Genomic DNA, 16,223 nt, shown 5'->3' with positions numbered 1-16,223 from the left:
GCTTTTCCTCAGCACACTATTTAAGGCACAGTTGCATTTGGGAAGGATTCTTAGATTCCCAGAGGAGATGGAACAGCTGGTGAAAGCCTAATGCATATAAAACGCATGGTTTATGTACTTTGTGACTTCTTTTCTTAGCACAATCTCTGTCAATGAACAGTTTACTTAGAGTCATGGTAATGTGTTTCAAAAATGAAAAAAAAATTGAAAAGTCAATATGTTACTGTTCATAGCATGGACTTAATTCTCGTGGTGGCTCATGTGTAATAAGACAGCTTTTTGGCAGGTAAAATGCCTGTGTGTCTACAGTCCTGTCTGTTTGTGTAATGCGGGTAAACTTCATGTGCTGAAAGAAATAATTGAAAGAAAAGACACATGGAATGTAAACAACCAATTTTGTATTTTCCTGCATTAGGGCGGTAACATTTGTATCTGGTGGTGAAATCCAATGCACTCTTATAACTCATTACTTATTACTTGATGGACTTTGTGTTGCTATTGATCATAGGTTTTGGAATTTGGGGGTGTCTGAGCTGCAGAGCCAAACAAATACTGTGTTCAGTAACCTCACGTACAAACACAAATCCTTCTACGGATTTGAAGAGCAAGAGCCATTTTGAAAATGAGAGATTATCATCTATTCACTCTCTCTTGCAGTAATGTTAGAAGAGCCGGGTATCTTGGTAATGAAAGCCAATTTTACTCTATTAAATGCTGGTTCGTGCAGAGTCATCTGTCTTGACTGATCACCAGGCATGTTTATAGTATATCTCACAACTGAAGTCAAAGTCAAGTATTTCTGGTTTGGGCTAGTGTAAATCAGATTTTCTGTAGAGCTAGGTAAGCTGTCAAAGAGTCATGTATGTTATTAATTATTTACTCTAAATACACAGCTCAGAGCCTATACATTGCTGGTTCCAAAAAGCCATTAGGAAATATTCCAAGCATAGTTTTAACACTTGATTTATTGCTTACTGGAAATACCCTCAGATGAGCATAGTCGGATGTCAAGGGTGAAAATATTTGGCCTGGACATCCGACACTATTCCTATTCCTATTCCTTATATCTAGTTTAGGTTCCATAGCAAATACAATTCCTTTTTTGTTCTCTTTAGAATAAACTCACTTATTTTTCTTAGATCACTCCTACGTTTTAAAAAACATAACTTTTTATTGCTGACTGAAATGTCCTGATGACTAATGAAAAGTTTCAGTCACCTTTTCTTTATCTGTTCATTTGTTTTGCTTAGCTAACTTTGACATTTGGAAGTTCTGAGATTTGGGAGGGGTGAAGGGAAGTTGTATTTCAAAACCAGAAAAACAGTTCAGGAAATTCCAGTCATCTCTGCTCCTTGGTTGTGTGAATATACTTTAGTGAGCACTTCCAGTTGGCCACATTGCTGCTAATACGGTAGTTCTGGAGAGCTCAGCAGAAATCTCAAAAATGTTGATTCCTCAGGATTTGAGTCCCAAACCAGCTTAAGTGGAAGAATCTGTTAATTAGATATCAGGACATTTCAGCAATAATTCCTTTACTTAGAAACATTATAATACTTTCATCAGCTCTTTTGCTTTTACTAAAACAATTAAACAGAAAAGCTTCAACAGGTCTAGTATTTTTTTTCTAATCACAGTTTACTTTGTGAGGAGATACAGGAGTTGACAAACAAAGGTAAGAATCCTGACTGATGTTTGAAAGGCTCACTAATCCTTCCCTTGAAAGGTTCATTTAAAATACAGAAAATGGGCCACCTTCTTCTCTCTTGGTAGTTTTGTAATGAAAGGTTGATTGTTCAAGCGGCAGCATTCAATTATTTTGCTTCTGATGCTATCTACATGTAAAAAAATCCAGCTAAGCTCAGATGCTCCCTGCAGGCTTTTCAGTTGAAGCCTTCAGTGCAAGATGCAAAACAAAAAGCAAGAGTTTCAAAGTTAACATTCTAAATGTAACGGGTTATGCTGTCAAGTTAAAGGGTGAAATTTGCTTCCAGAAATATGAGCAATTTGGAAAAGCTGCTGCAGCATTTGCCTTTTTAGTGAAACTCATTTGTTGATTATGTTTGCTGGAGAAAATTTTGCTAATTAGGGAAGTCAGAGCAGTAGCTAGAGTTCAGAGAAGTTGCCCAGTAATGTAGTCATCCACTTCTTGTTGAATTAGTTCCAATATTTGACATCCTCAGCAGACATTAAAAATATATGCTATATTAATAGTTTTAATAAAGTTGAAACAAAATAAATCTCTGCATCTGTGTTTAACTTTTTTTCCCAAGGACCTGGGATGCTCAAATGATATACATAAGGACCACAAGCACAGGCATGTCTGGTCTGATGTTTTGCCAAAAAAGTAAACAGCACTGACCTCCAGAAGCGTAGTGAGCAAAATACACAGTTTTAGCAGTATGTATCAAAGTTAAGCCCACTGAATAAATGCCCTAAAAACACGGCAAGAATATACATACAGTGGGAAATAAATCAGCTCTCAAAGGGGTAGTGATGAGAGTGACTCAAACCATTTGGAAATTTGTGTGGATTACTGCGTTGCTACTGATAGAAATTTTAGCCCCACATTTATTCACTTGTGGATGGGAAAGTTTGAAAGTGATTCAGTGCTGCTAACAACGGATCCACACTCACAGCAACAGGGGCATCTCACAGTGGCTCTGGCATTGGGGGCAAGCTTGGCAGCACTGAACAATCAGCACACTTTTTATTTGCAAGCCAGCTGAAGCTTGTCTCTACACAAACCAATGCACAGTCTTCCTTACCATCTCAGCTCTTATTTTTAAAAGGAATAAAACACGAATGCAACCAGTACAAAAACACTGGTAACTCAACACACACACACACAAAAGATAGTAAAAAGTGTAAAACCGTTTATTTATGATTGAGATGCTGTGTTAAATGTTATGAGATGTTAAGTGTGATCTACTTTTTTTTTTTCCTCACACAGTGTATCTGTATATCATACCCCATTGAGTAACCGGCTCCTCATTCTGATGACCCGCAGCTCATGTTTGCAAAACGCTGCCACATTTTTTCTGCCAGCTCAAAGCAAAGTCACCCGTGCCTTTGAGTATGCATGCAGAGGCTCCACTGATCCCGAGCCAAGGCACACCTTCAAAGCATCCCCGTGGAGCCTGTGTTGTGACACACTTACACTGTAAGAGAGGCAAAATCAAGTATAAGCAGTAGTTCCTTTGGGCAATTCACATTTCCCGTACTGCTGGGAGAAACTGCATCCTCCTCCTTCCTCCTCAGCTCGTTCGGTCCCCTGCTGAAAGGTAACACTGCAAGCCCATCCTTTGTTAGCCAGCGGGAGAGCAGCAGTAAACAATTCGAGGACAATAGCCACCAGACATATGGAAAACACTTCAGTTTTACTGAGCCACTTACAAATGCTTCACTAATGAGAATTCCTGAAAGCTGAAGGAAGCTATCACCTGCTGGCTCCTTCTTGAAACACTGTGCTTTCTGTGGAATGGAAGGTTGCTTTAGAAGCTCTTAAATGACCCACATTTTTATTTTTATTTTTATTTAAGGGGACACTTTAGGCTAGAATGGAAAGTACAAATACAGGTCAGGGAACAGCTCAGCAATGTCAGGTAGTAGTTTAATAATGACCTCATACTTTCCATTTCCAGTGTCTTTCAGTGTTTGTCTTTTACAGTGCCTTCTACACTACAGAGACTCCGGATTGTTTGGGAGATGCCAGCTAAATCCCCAATTTCAGCCCTCAGGGAGCTGCTGCACCTTGCAGGCCCTGGTGTCTGCCTGTGGCCTCTCTGTGGTGGTCACACTCCCACAGACCACCTGCAGCAGCTCATGTTCCTAGGATGTCTCCATCAGTGGTGGCTGCAGGTGACAGTGCAGATAGGCAATGCTGGGGATGGGCCTACCAAATGGTGAGGTACACAGAGTGTTCCTCAGCTGCTCTGGAAGAAAGTCCAACACCTCTGTGCGTAAAGAGTCTGCAATCAGAAGGCAGCTCCGTATCAATCATAGGATTTCAGAATCATTAAGGCTGGAAAAGAACACTAAGATCACCTAGTCCAACATCAGCCCATGCCTGTGACCACTCACAGACCTCGTCCCTCAGTGCCACATCCACACGGTTCTTCAGCGCCTCCAGGGACGGTGACTGCACCACCTCCCTGGGCAGCCTGTGCCACTGCCTCACTGCTCTTTCTCAGAAGAAATGTTTCCTAATATCCAACCTGAGCCTCCCCTGGTGCAACTTGCGGCCATTCCCCTTCATCCTATTACTCTTATCTGAGAGCAGAGGCCGACCCCCACCTCAGCACAGCCTCCTTTCAGGCAGCTGTAGAGAGCGATCAGGTCTCCCCTGAGCCTCCTCTGAGCAATCCCAGCTCCCTCAGCTGTTCTCCATCAGACTTGTGCCCCAAACCCCTCACAGCTCCGCTGCCCATCTCTGGACACACTCCAGGGCCTCGATGTCCTTCTTGCGGTGCGGGCCCAAAACTGAACACAGCACTCGAAGCGCGGCCTCAGCAGTGCATGGCGCAGAGGGACGAGCCTACTCCCGCTGGCCGCACTGTTCGGCCGCACGCAGCCCCCCCTGGCGCGGGGCTCCCCCTCCGCACTCATCCCGGCCCGCACACCCCGCGCGGCCGCCCGTCCGAAGACGCTGCGCCCCCCGGGCCCGCCTCTCCCCCCGCGGCGCCGGGGCCGCACAAAGCGGGGCGGCGGCGGAGCCTTTCCCGCCGCCCGCGAGACGGCCGCCCTCGCTGCTGCCCCCGCCCCGCCGCTGGGCTCGGGGCCGGCCGGGAGGCGCGGGGCAGCCCCGAAGCATGGAGCCGCCGCCGCCTCTGGAGCAGCCGCCGCGCCCGCGCTCCCACACGGTGACCACCACCAGCAGCTCCTTCACCGCCAACCTGTCGGCCAGCTCCAGCACCCTCGCCTACGACAGGGAGTTCCTGCGGACCCCGCCCGGGCTCCTCATGGTGGCCGAGATAGTGAGTGCGGCGGGGCGGGGGGGCACGGCGGCTCCGGGTCGTCGCTGTAAGAAGTTCTGCCTCAGTTTAAACCGGTCGGTCGCCACGGCGCACCGACGACAGCCGTGCCAGAGACACGGGGCTTCTCTCCGTTTCGTAGTCGGTAACATTTCCCTGTGCTCTCAGTGATGAGGTAAATACGTGTGCCAGGACGGGAGCCCCGTGGGTTTGTTAGTAATTCTGTTAGTAATTGTAAGCAGGCACGTGCTGAGGCTCAGTTGTGCGCCATGGTGGCAGGTGGCACGGGGTGCCCGGCTCGGTGTCCAACAGCAGGCACACAGCATCCTGAGCCTGCTCACCTGCACTGCTGGTAATTAAGGAGCTTAAGGGGCTTGTTGCCCTGGCCTGTTTTCTTTGAATTCCCCTCTGTTGCTTTTGCTTTGATGGTAGTGAAAATATTGCATGCTAAATCAGGTTCATTTCTATTTGGAAACATTGTGCTTCAGTCGTGCTTGTGGCACAACTCCTGCTTGCTACTTTGCAGTACAATAACCCAGTGAATCTTCAGGTGTCTGGCTGTAGGCGGGTTTCCAGGGTTAGATGTAGGGGAGGCTTTGCTGTGTGGGGCATCTGTGAATAAAGGTCTTAGTTGTGGAAAGAAAAGCATCTTTTCCATCCTTTTTCAGTTACCAATTACAACAAAATTCTGAACTTTTCTTGTACATCATCCAAACTCTAAGGCTTGTCCAGGGCATTCCCCAGCCCACTGGAACCTGACTGAGAGTGTGTTGGCTGCTGGATGAAGCCGATATGGATGAAGCTCCATGGCCATGGATAGGCTCCTACTGACTGACCCTTTAACGTGTGCTTTCCCATTTGGGATGACAGGTGATGATACCTGTGTGGCTTTCCTTTCCACACAAAGGGTTGATGGTTTTCTGGGGGACTTTGTTTCCTTCACACATCCCTGACTTGTAGAATAATTACAGGATGATTCTTCATCCAGCGTGTTGAGGTGTTTGACTTCTTTAAACATTGACACTTAGAGCCAAGTTTGGTCTAAATTTCAGAAGTACCTCAGGGAAAACATGTTTGGCAGCTTTGAGAAGAACTTCAAAGCTACCTGACCCTGGAGGCCAACAAAGAGTTGTGTCTCCACTTCAGACTTCCACTCACATGCTTTTACTGATCAACAGAGTGAAGATGTGTGGTCCCTGCTAGCTCAGGGGAGCTGATGGAAGTCTCTGAAGTAGATAAACTTATCCAGGTTTGTGATGGACTGTTTGAGAGAAAGGAGGACAATTCTGATAGCAGATTAGCAGCATTAAGGCCAGCCTACAGAAGTACTGAAAGTATCCACAAGGAAATTCCAGTGGTTCTCAGCCCTATTTATTTTAAAGGAGGTGGAGATGCTGTTCTGTGAAATGAAGAAAAAATATAGTAGTAAATACTTTTTGATGGAATTAACTAAAGTTATTAAAATCAAATGATTTTATTTGAGTGTTTATATATGTGTGTGTGTGTGTTTGTGTATTGGACACTGGATTTTGGCCAAACCATTTCCACTAGTTGTGTATGATTTTTTTTCTGAGAGAAAGTGTGCTTTAGCAGAGCATGGCTAGCTTCATATAAGATCTGGGTTCACGTTGGCACCGAATCTGTCAGTTCCTGCATGTTCTGATCATCCAGTGTGTCCCAAGTGATGCCTTTCCTGCACAGATTGGCTGTGCAGGGTGTTTCTGACCTTCAGTGCTGATCCCCCAGCTGTCAGCACTGTCCTTTGCTAAAAAGTTGCAAAAGCTGTAAATGGAATGGGCTTGTATCTGTGTCTCTATTTCACCTTGGGAGTTCTCAACCTGATGGATTGCTTTCAGTCTGCGTGCCATGCTCTGAGCTGCAGCAGCTGTGTAGGTGCTACAGCTAGATGGGCAGGGAACGGGGATGCTTTTAGGAGCAGCTTTCATTGCTCACCCACTCATCAGCTAGACACCACGTTTGTTAGGATGCTGTGTTAAAGCTAAGCCAGAGGCTTGAAGCAGGAGCACTGAAGAGTTAGCGCTGCATGTTTGATTACTGCCACTGTCAATCAGCAATGTGCACACTGAAGTTTGTGGCTGCTGGTTTTGAAACAAGAGCTCTCTTCTTTGTGTAGATAAAGGGCAAATCTCTGTTATTCTTCTTCTCTCCAGCGTGGGTGCTGTGAAGATGAGTAATGGCTGTGTGCATTTCCAGGTGGGCTGGTAACCAGATATGGTACATTCAGATTTACCAGCTCCTAGGAGGATGTTCTTTTCCGTGCTGTAAAACACACGTCTGCCATTAGCTCAACCTGCTGCTTCCAATTGCTTCAAGATACGTTGGCTTTGTAAAGACAGATGGGTGAGGTATTATCTGTCTTTATGTAACTGCTTTAAAGCAAGCATAAGGCTGGGGTGAGGTTGGCCGTGCACATTCAGCAGTGATGGAGCTGTGTATCCACACCTGGTTCAGCCTCATGCTGTAATGCCTTTGGGTCTGGAACTGCACTCCAGTGAGTGAGCACAGAGCTGCGGCTGGAGGTGTTGGCTGTAAATTACCAGGTGATGGCAGATATCCATTGCCTTCTATTCAGCCAGAGGGCATGCAAGGCTTCCTGCTGTTTGCTAGGGAAAGAACTGGGGTTGATTTATAATACTGCTGGATTTCTAAGAGAGGCCTTTGAGAACTAGTATAACATGCAGCTTTGGTGTGTGGAAGTTTATCCGAATTAGTTTAACACAGAAGTCATGATGTGCAGTGGCTCCTGACTCAGGAGATCTGTATTTGCTGGCCTCAGTGCACTGGGTGGCTGTTGGCAGCAGGAGGAATTTCTCTGCATTTCTATGACTTCAGCAGTCAATCACCTGAGTTAACGCTGCAGTAGAAGTGCATCCTGCAGAAGGTAGCAGGTACTGATTCCCATAGCACGCTTCCTAAAAAGGAGCAGGATTTTCAAAAGAAGCAAGTATAGAAATTTCCAGACATGTCTTTTGAGTGTTTCTTTTCCATACAGTGATGGCTCAGGAGGACTATTTGTGGGAATTTTATGGCTCTGATAAATGGTGGCAAGCAATACCTCCTGAGCTTTCAATCAGTTCCTCAAGTCAAGCATTACGGATCACTTTGCAGAAGTGGAGTTTTTGTGGTTGCCGTGGATGTGGTTACAAAGGTATTTACTTTCCAGCACAATGACATTGATTTCTTCAGACTGTTGCCTCGCACCAGTGTGTTGCTAAATGCAGATTCTCTCTTAAAACTTGCCCTGATCGTTCTAAGGCTCGTGATGGCTATTTGTCCCTAACAAAACCAAATATTACCTAGCTAGAAAAGGTCTGGGAGGTTGTTATGCTGCAGCTGCAAGCGAAAGCTTGTGGTGGTGTAATTTTGAGTAAATTGTAATTACAGTCATGCTTCCTTATACTGTACAGATTAATGCTATACATTACTCTTCGTGTGAAATGCCCAGAATGCGATAGGTGCTTGAAATAGAAGCTTGAGAGGTGCTTATTTATGTTATTGGCGCCACATAAAATTGTGCTTCACATTTACATTTCTGGAGAATAAAAATAATTTTGATGACTGTTTCTTTATTCTTCAAATGAACCTTTGGAGGCATAATTCAGGCAGGAAACCTTGTTTGACTTGCTTATTCCAGTGCGATGGTGAGCCTGGGAATGTTAAATAGATACTGTCAAATTTGAAACATAGAAGTTACCAAAAGCAAAACCTGTCATTTCCAAATGTCTAGTCTTTTTCCCCTTTAGTAGGAGCCGAAGTAGAAGTAGAACCCTTTAACGGGTTTTCAGGTTTTGAATTGTTAGCAATGAAATCATAGAAATGTTAAGAAAAACAGTGGGAACGTGGACTGTAGAAAATTTAAAGACATAAATTATACTTTGCTCTTAGAATTTTCCTTTTTTGCTTTTTCTGTGCCTGCAGTTCAGAGCTTTTGTATAGATGCTGTGCTCCTGCACCCCTAGTTCTTGGAACAGCCTCAGAAACAGAGGGAGATTCCTGAAGCCCCTTCCCTCACCTGAGCAGCCTCAGCACTTTCTCTGGGATCATTGACAGTAGAGATTTTTTTCCTTTTTGCAGTAAAACTGTTACTGCAATCAAGACGTGTTTGCATGCATGAAGGTGACAATGTTGAGGCATTTTCTGATGTGCTGAACAAGTGCTTTGCCTGAAAGAGGTGCACATAAGTGTGGTCTTAAAATGATTCACTTTGAATTATTGAGGGAAAAAGCTACTATGTTCTCATCAATCACTGCATTCAGCAGCTTCATCTTTCTGCACATGAATAAGAAAACATACAGTACAAAGTCTAGGCTCTATCCTTTGTTCTTGATCAGGCAAAACTTTCACTGAAGTCAGGTTTCAGTTCTCACTTTTTTCAGGTGCCATCATTCCATTGCTAACCACTGTCATCCTTGGTACCATGAATTCGTACATCTGTGTGATTTCCATCTGCCTCCAGGATCATATTGTTCACTTGAGTTCTGTTTCCTAGAGGCTTTTGATTTCCTGGACAAGGTCAGGGTGTTTTCTTGGGAGGAGAAAAATGTTTGGTGACACACATGAAAACAGAAGCTTTGGAAATGGTGTCAAATGTGCTCCAAGTGCAGGTTAAGCAGTATGAAGTCTGACGTGGTAAGAGGGTGAAAATGCCTCTCAAATTGAATACAGATATTTTACAAAAGGTCAAAAATGCAAAATATTCTCAATATCTCAAGGTTAAGGTGGAATATGTATGAAATGCCATTATCTCTTCATGAGAAGAATGCTTTAAAGACATATTTAAGCATCAATTTTGTTCTGGGGTGGATAGTGAATATAATACGATTCCTTCTCCCTCACCTCTGCCAAGCTCTAGAAAACAATCCTTTTCCTCTGTACCTACAAAAATTCTTATGCAACCCAAAGGCAGTTTTGATTTTTTTTTTTTTCTTTTTTTTTGGCCTTCTGTAGCTAAAATGCATAGTCCTCCCACTATTTCTAATGGCTGCTTGGCCAGGAAAAAAACTGTTTTCCATGCCATGTATGACAAAGTGGTGCATTTGCTGGTAAAACTGTAAAAACACAGAGAAAGGAGAAATGCAAAAAGGTGAATGGGCTGGGGTTCAGAACCATAACAGACCCCCAGCTTCCTGACTGCTGGTCTTACCCATTAACAGTGTGCTTCATCCCCTGCAGCAGCAGCAAGTGCCTTTCATTCCCAGCTCTAGGATGCAGGGAGCACGCCCATGTGTGCCTGGAGAACTGGTGCTGTGCAGTGTGATATTTCTGCACTTGTTCCTGTTTCCATTCCAGAAAAACAGTAGAGCTACTGCCCTTGGAGAGAGCATCAAGCCCTCTTTTCTAGGATCAACTCACAAATGAATTTTAGCGCCTGCCAAATCTTTGGCAAAGCATTCTGTTCAGCCAGTTCCTGTGGAAGCTGCTAGCACTGATTCACCTGCTTCTGAAGGAACGGGAGCACTGAGTCACTGCTTTTTGTGGGAGCTGGGGCTGGCCAGAGGAAGGCTTGGAGCTAACCTTACGTGAGTGAAATGGAAGAGCTGGAAGCCTAGTTCGTCCTTCATTGAATTGTCCTGAGCATGACTCCACTTCTACCGAGTTAGAACACAAGAATGAGTGTTCATACCCTTGGTTTTTGCAAGGTATATGCACGCAGGTGATTCGGGTGCAACCACGGGTTTGCTGGGACAAAACCTCCGAAGCAAAACAAAAAGGGTTTCATCACCCTGCTGTCGTTAGAGCAAGGCTGTAACAGCACTTGTTTTGGGCAGCCACAGTGGTTTGGTTCAATCTGAGATGCGCTAGAATCAGACTTTGTAGAATGGAGATGAACTAAGTAAGCATGGTTATAATCAGCAGTTTGTTGTCACGGTCTTTGGATATATCATCATTTAGTTACAAAGAACAAATGTATTGAAAAATCCTCATTAGGGCTGGAAGGGGGCCATGTGGGGAAAGGCTCTCTGATTATCATCTCTGGTAATTGCTGTTTGTGTTTAGCTGATAGCCCAGTGTGCACAAATTAAAAGGAAACCTGTAAAAACCTCTGCTTCATACCTGAAAACAAGACTGGTTTCTGTCATCAGCTTCAAATGTGCCTGCTTTATCCAGGCCTGCATTTAAATAGATTCAAGGTGACACTGTTCTGCACAGGCTCCATTCATTCAGCTTGGAAACGAGACAGCCACTAACGAGATCCTTTTTCCCCCCCTTTAATGGATGTGTAGTGATTACATTAAAGAGCTCCTTCCACATGTATTTTAGCAGCCTCGTCTCTTTCCATTTGACGAGTACACTATTCCCAAGGCTGCAACTCCTGCTGCAGATAATAGATGACACAAGGTCGTGCAGTTCTGAAATATGAGGAGGTATGGCAGAAACTTAAAAATGGAGGCGTGGAGGATGTTTCTGGCAGGAGTTAAACACCGAGAGGCAGAGGGACAACCAGAAGAAGTCTCCATCAAAAGTTAAACCTCTGCAATGTATCTTTAAAATGGCACTTAAGTGATAAAATCTGCCTTGGCTGTCTCCATTTGGAAACCCTTCAGAGCAACCTCTGACAGGATCAGGTGAGGGAGGGTGATCCTGGGGGTGGGTGAGTGCCTGCTACTGCTGACATAGCTTACAAGGCATAAACTAATGCACGGTTGTCTTCTGCAGGCTTCTGCAGATACATGCTGCTTTCATCAAGGAGCTTTTGTCACAGTTATGGAGCAGGGAGGTTTTCCTGGGAGTGGACTAGAGTATTGTGTGTTCTGTACAGTACTGGAGGAAGGCAGATGTGGGTAAGGAAAGGGATTACTCGAGCAGAAGAGGTGCTCTCTTGGCCAGTAGCTTCCATGGGAAATCTGAGTTTTATCTTTCGCCTGCAGTGCATTGTTCCTGTGAGATGCTTAGTTGAGCAAATAAGGTGGGCTTTTCAGTGTCCTCCCTTTTTTCCTTGTTTTCTGGGTCACCGACTTTGGGTCTAAGGTGCAAAAGAAATGATTATTTGCAGTCATAGCCAAGTCAGTAAGAGCTGTGTTCAGAAGAAGCAAAGTGCAATGCTGCATTAAGTATTGTGGGAAAAAGAAGCAGTGTTCCAGTAAAAATTTGGCAAGAAATGGATACTTTTGACTTTAATTTTAGTCAAAATTCTCTCTAAAATTCTGAAGACAGCTATCCAATCTGCTGCTGCATGCAGGTGGTGCTACAGAGGAGAGGAAAATCTGTGGTCCTTTAATTACAGACTGCAGCACCATGTGTATTTACTAGGGATAGAATGAAGATGTGTGAAGAACTTTCTCTCTGGCACTGTTGCTTACTGAACAGAAAGATATTTTAACATATGGTTGTGCCTACCTCTGACTTGCTCACTCCTCTGCCTCTTTGTCCTTGTCATAATTCTGTAATTTTTTAAGGGTTTTCATTGGGTTTTTTTTTTTTTTTTTTGTTTTTTTTTTGTGGGGGGAGTGGAAGGGAGAAGGTGGTTCGTTCTTTTTTTCCTTCAAGCCTTCCTGCCCCACAGCTCTGGACAACTTGCTAAAGGTCTGCTTTGCAGGATCTCCATCAGGATAGCTTTTCCTTGGGCTTGGCGCAGACCACAGAGAAGGTGCAGCTCCTGCTATAAGAATTGGGCAAAAGAGGGTCTTATGGTAAGAGATGTAAGGCAGCTGAAAGAACAGGCTCTGCTCACTGTAAGACATCCATCATTAATGGTTTCACAAAACTGTGGCTATGATAAAGTACTGTGGCATTTAAAAACAACATTGCAACATTACTACAATGATTTAGGAGGTTATTGGTGAATTATTGTAGCATGTTTGTTTCTTGCATTGCACAAGGAGCTTTCTTTTAAGTAAACAGATGCTTTAGGCTGTACTAACTGAATGCTATAGGCATTGGGGCAGATTGGACAGCCTGGGTTTTGGTCAGACCTACTGCTATCCCCCAGAAAGGAAAGATTTTAGAAAAAGCTAAACAGTACTTTGGTATAAGAAATGGCTGAACACATGGAAAAGCAGGATCCTGTTGGAATTTCTGATTTATATTTTGGAGCCTCACTGTGTGCATAAACAGTGATCATTGGGATGCACAGGACAGTCACAACCATTACGTCTCTTGTGGATTGCCAGCTGGGCATTGCTAAGGTGTGGCACTGGGGAAACAGTATATTATTAGTGTTATTTTTGTTTGTTTTTTGTCCTCATGCATGTGAATTCGGCTATTTTCAGAGTCTAAATACCAAATAAAATTCCTACAGCTCAGGAAGGTAATTATAGTTGAGAAATTACTATATTTAGTTTTGGAAAACCACAGTTCTTACTGTTTTGAGTAAATCTTATATTAATGGGACTTGACTTTAAAAAAGCAGTGTACAAGAGGAGAGCAGTGAGCCGCTTGATGGGATTTCTCGTGGAGCAATTTCTGTTCGGATTGTGATCTCTGTGTAAATGTGCATAAAACCAGTTTTAAAGATATGACACAAGCCTACACTACTATAGTTCAATGATGAGTAAAATAGTGATAAGCAACTTCTCATGTTACTAACCACATCTTGTCATTTGTTTCAATTGTTTAAAGATTTTTCCCTTTCTCTTCTCAGCAAAAATAAGTGTAGGAATGCAGAATAAGATTTACAAACATTTTGTTCATATTTGGGATTTCTTTTTAGACTTTGACCATCATGAAACATGACCAGACATTTGCACAAAGAACTTGACGTTCTCTTTGTGCAGTAACAGAGGACTGTCTAGCAAATGTTTGCCTAAAGTAAGCAAGTCAGGACAGTGTGTCAGGGATGGGATGGGGAATCTTAAGAAGTATTTCACCAGGTCAAGTTAAAATTAAACAGAGCACAGAGCAATAAATGAAATGGAATTCTCTGAGCTTGGTTACGTTCAGTTTTCACTATCTTACTAAGTGGAGGAGTTGATACTAGCCCCTAAAGGCCCCAGAACTGTGCCTGTGGTCATTGTCATTTCAAAACTGTTTTCTCCTGATCTTATTTTTTTCAATATACCTCTTCAATTTAGGTCTCATGTACAACAAAATATCACAGAGAACAGTGCTTTAGAACATGTGATTTTGACTCATGCTGGCTGTTATTTCTCTATTATATAGACAGTGTACACAAACAAGAAGATGATCCTGAGACATGGTGCAAAGAGAGCGCAGATGAGTTGATGGGAATCGAAGCAGTTATTATGAAGAGAAGGTTATAGTGATTTGGGTTTTGATACTACTAAAATCTGTAAAATTCCCGTTGACTTCGGACATCCCGACATCTCCATGCATGAAGCACAAAGACCAGGGAAGCCTGGCTACAAGGAGGTTGCACAGCTCATCAGCACGCCTGTTGTTTGCTGATCTCCTACAAATCATCAGCTCCTTTCCTACTGTCATTTCCTACCCACTTTTTGCCTTTGGTGAAGGATCAGCTTTGTTCCTTCCGTTCAGTGATGAAGAAAGAAGTGTTCCTGGGCTGTTGCTTTGGCCTCTGCTGTGGATCAGTATAATGAAAGAGACTATCTTCCTCAAGGCTTTCCTCCCTGAGACCTCTGTGTGCAGCACTTAGTGTCAAATTAAGTAGAGACTGGGAGGGGCCCAACTCTTTACCCTTTGTTTGTTTGACCTATTGTACTGAAAGTGACTTTGGGAAAATGAAAGGCTCAGTAAAATTGCTTCAAAGCAATGTCTTGCTATAAGTTTGTTTACTTCTTCTGTGCATGCATTTTTTGTTGGTTTTGGGGTTTTTTTTTGGTTGAACAGAGCTGCTGATTGGTGGTAAAAAGGGAAGCTGTGCCAATCCTTCCTCAGACATGCCCTTTTGAACTCACATGTCTAATGTATGTATTTCTTTAAAGCTGCCTGTGGCCATGTATGCTACAGATACAAGTATCTTGCTTCATGGTGTAGCATTAGTCATTTTGTTACATCCACATCACCTTCAGGATATTCATAAATGCTAGGCATCAAAGCTGCACAGTGTCACGGAAGTCAATCTAAATTATTCCTATCCAACAAATGAATGTGACCCATGACTTTCCTGCCTCATCACTCGATTAATATAAGGCTGCATATGCATTCTCCTGTATCAAAGGTAAATCACTTCACTTGCTGTGTTCTTTGTTTTCCCTTTGTGTGATCTAGCTAAGCTCTCAGCTAATGAAGTGCTTCGGTAGCCTAATTCCTTTCTGCTTGCAGCTCTGTTTGCTAGACCTGCGATTTGTCTGCTGCAGGAAGTTATAGGATGTGCCTCTGTGCACAGTTCAGTGGGCTGTTTTCAGTGTGAGGATTTTAATGTGGGAATAGTTGGTAGCTTGAAGTAAGGGAATCTGTAAAGTACTTCTTTTTGTAGTCTACTGGTTTTGAGCTTTCTAAAGAATTTTCCTTCTTTGATTTAATTTTCTGCCTTTGACTTGAAACAACTAAAATAGTGCTTTTGGGGGAAAATATACTAAATAGCTTTGACCCCGCACACAGACCTTTTAAAGAAAATGCCAATATCAGTTTACTGGCTCCTGGCCTTCCCTTCCCCCTCAGTGGGAATACAGGCACTTCTGAGGGGAGGTAGATAGCTGAAATAATCACCAAAGTGTATTTGAACAAAGACTGGTAAGACCTCCTTATTGTATCTGCTCTATTGTAATCATCGGGATGAAAATACTGGAAAGAAAGCTGTGGTCTGAATATGAGGCAAGGGAAAGGGGAAAGGTGTGGAAGTGAGCTAAGCAAATATCATTTAGTTGGTTGTATATACTGGGGATGTTATAATTTAAACAAAACTACAGGAAAAGGCTCCAATTTTCCAGAAGAGCTACTTGGATGGGAGCAGAGCCTGCAATTAGAGCAAAGCTTCAGCCTGTAACCCCCTCGGCTCCTTGGCTGTTGTTGCATTATGCTGAGCTCTCTCCCTTGTAACGTGGTGCTCACGCTGTATCATTTGCTGTTACTGAACTGCAGGTCAAATGCAGACAGCTCGCAGTGAAGTCAGTTGCTGCACTTTTGGGAATTGGTACCACCAGCTGTCTAATGTTCATGGCCGCCTGCACCAAGACAGAGACGGAGCCCACCCCTATGTCCCTAAGCCACAGTAAGCTGTGATCTGAGCTAGACTCCTCCACTGGTGGCTGGTAGTGTCCTTTCCTCACACAGCTTAGTCTGTGCTATGCATGGAGCCATGACGTGAGACGTAGCCATGTGTCCTGACCTTCTGCCTCAGCACTTGTGATGGCTGAGGGCGAGTGGGTAAGC

General features: G+C 43.7%; 1 protein-coding gene across 2 annotated transcripts in view; it reads left to right on the top strand.

The window, feature by feature from the left end:
- The first annotated feature begins 4,750 nt into the window (after positions 1–4,750).
- The window catches only part of CMTM8 (CKLF like MARVEL transmembrane domain containing 8), a 38,987-nt gene continuing 27,514 nt past the window's right edge, over positions 4,751–16,223 (top strand). For both annotated transcript variants that reach the window (XM_090142510.1, XM_031590262.2), the window contains exon 1: positions 4,751–4,973. In XM_090142510.1, the coding sequence (XP_089998636.1) occupies positions 4,809–4,973 (165 nt within the window). In that variant the 5' untranslated portion in view covers positions 4,751–4,808. The remainder of the gene's footprint in view (positions 4,974–16,223) is intronic.

Source organism: Phasianus colchicus, chromosome 6, assembly GCF_987193195.1.
Source record: "Phasianus colchicus chromosome 6, bPhaCol1.hap1.1, whole genome shotgun sequence".
Classification (NCBI taxonomy): Eukaryota; Metazoa; Chordata; class Aves; order Galliformes; family Phasianidae; genus Phasianus; species Phasianus colchicus.
The sequence above is the reverse complement of the archived record's forward strand: the minus strand, read 5'-3'. Positions and strand labels throughout refer to the sequence as shown.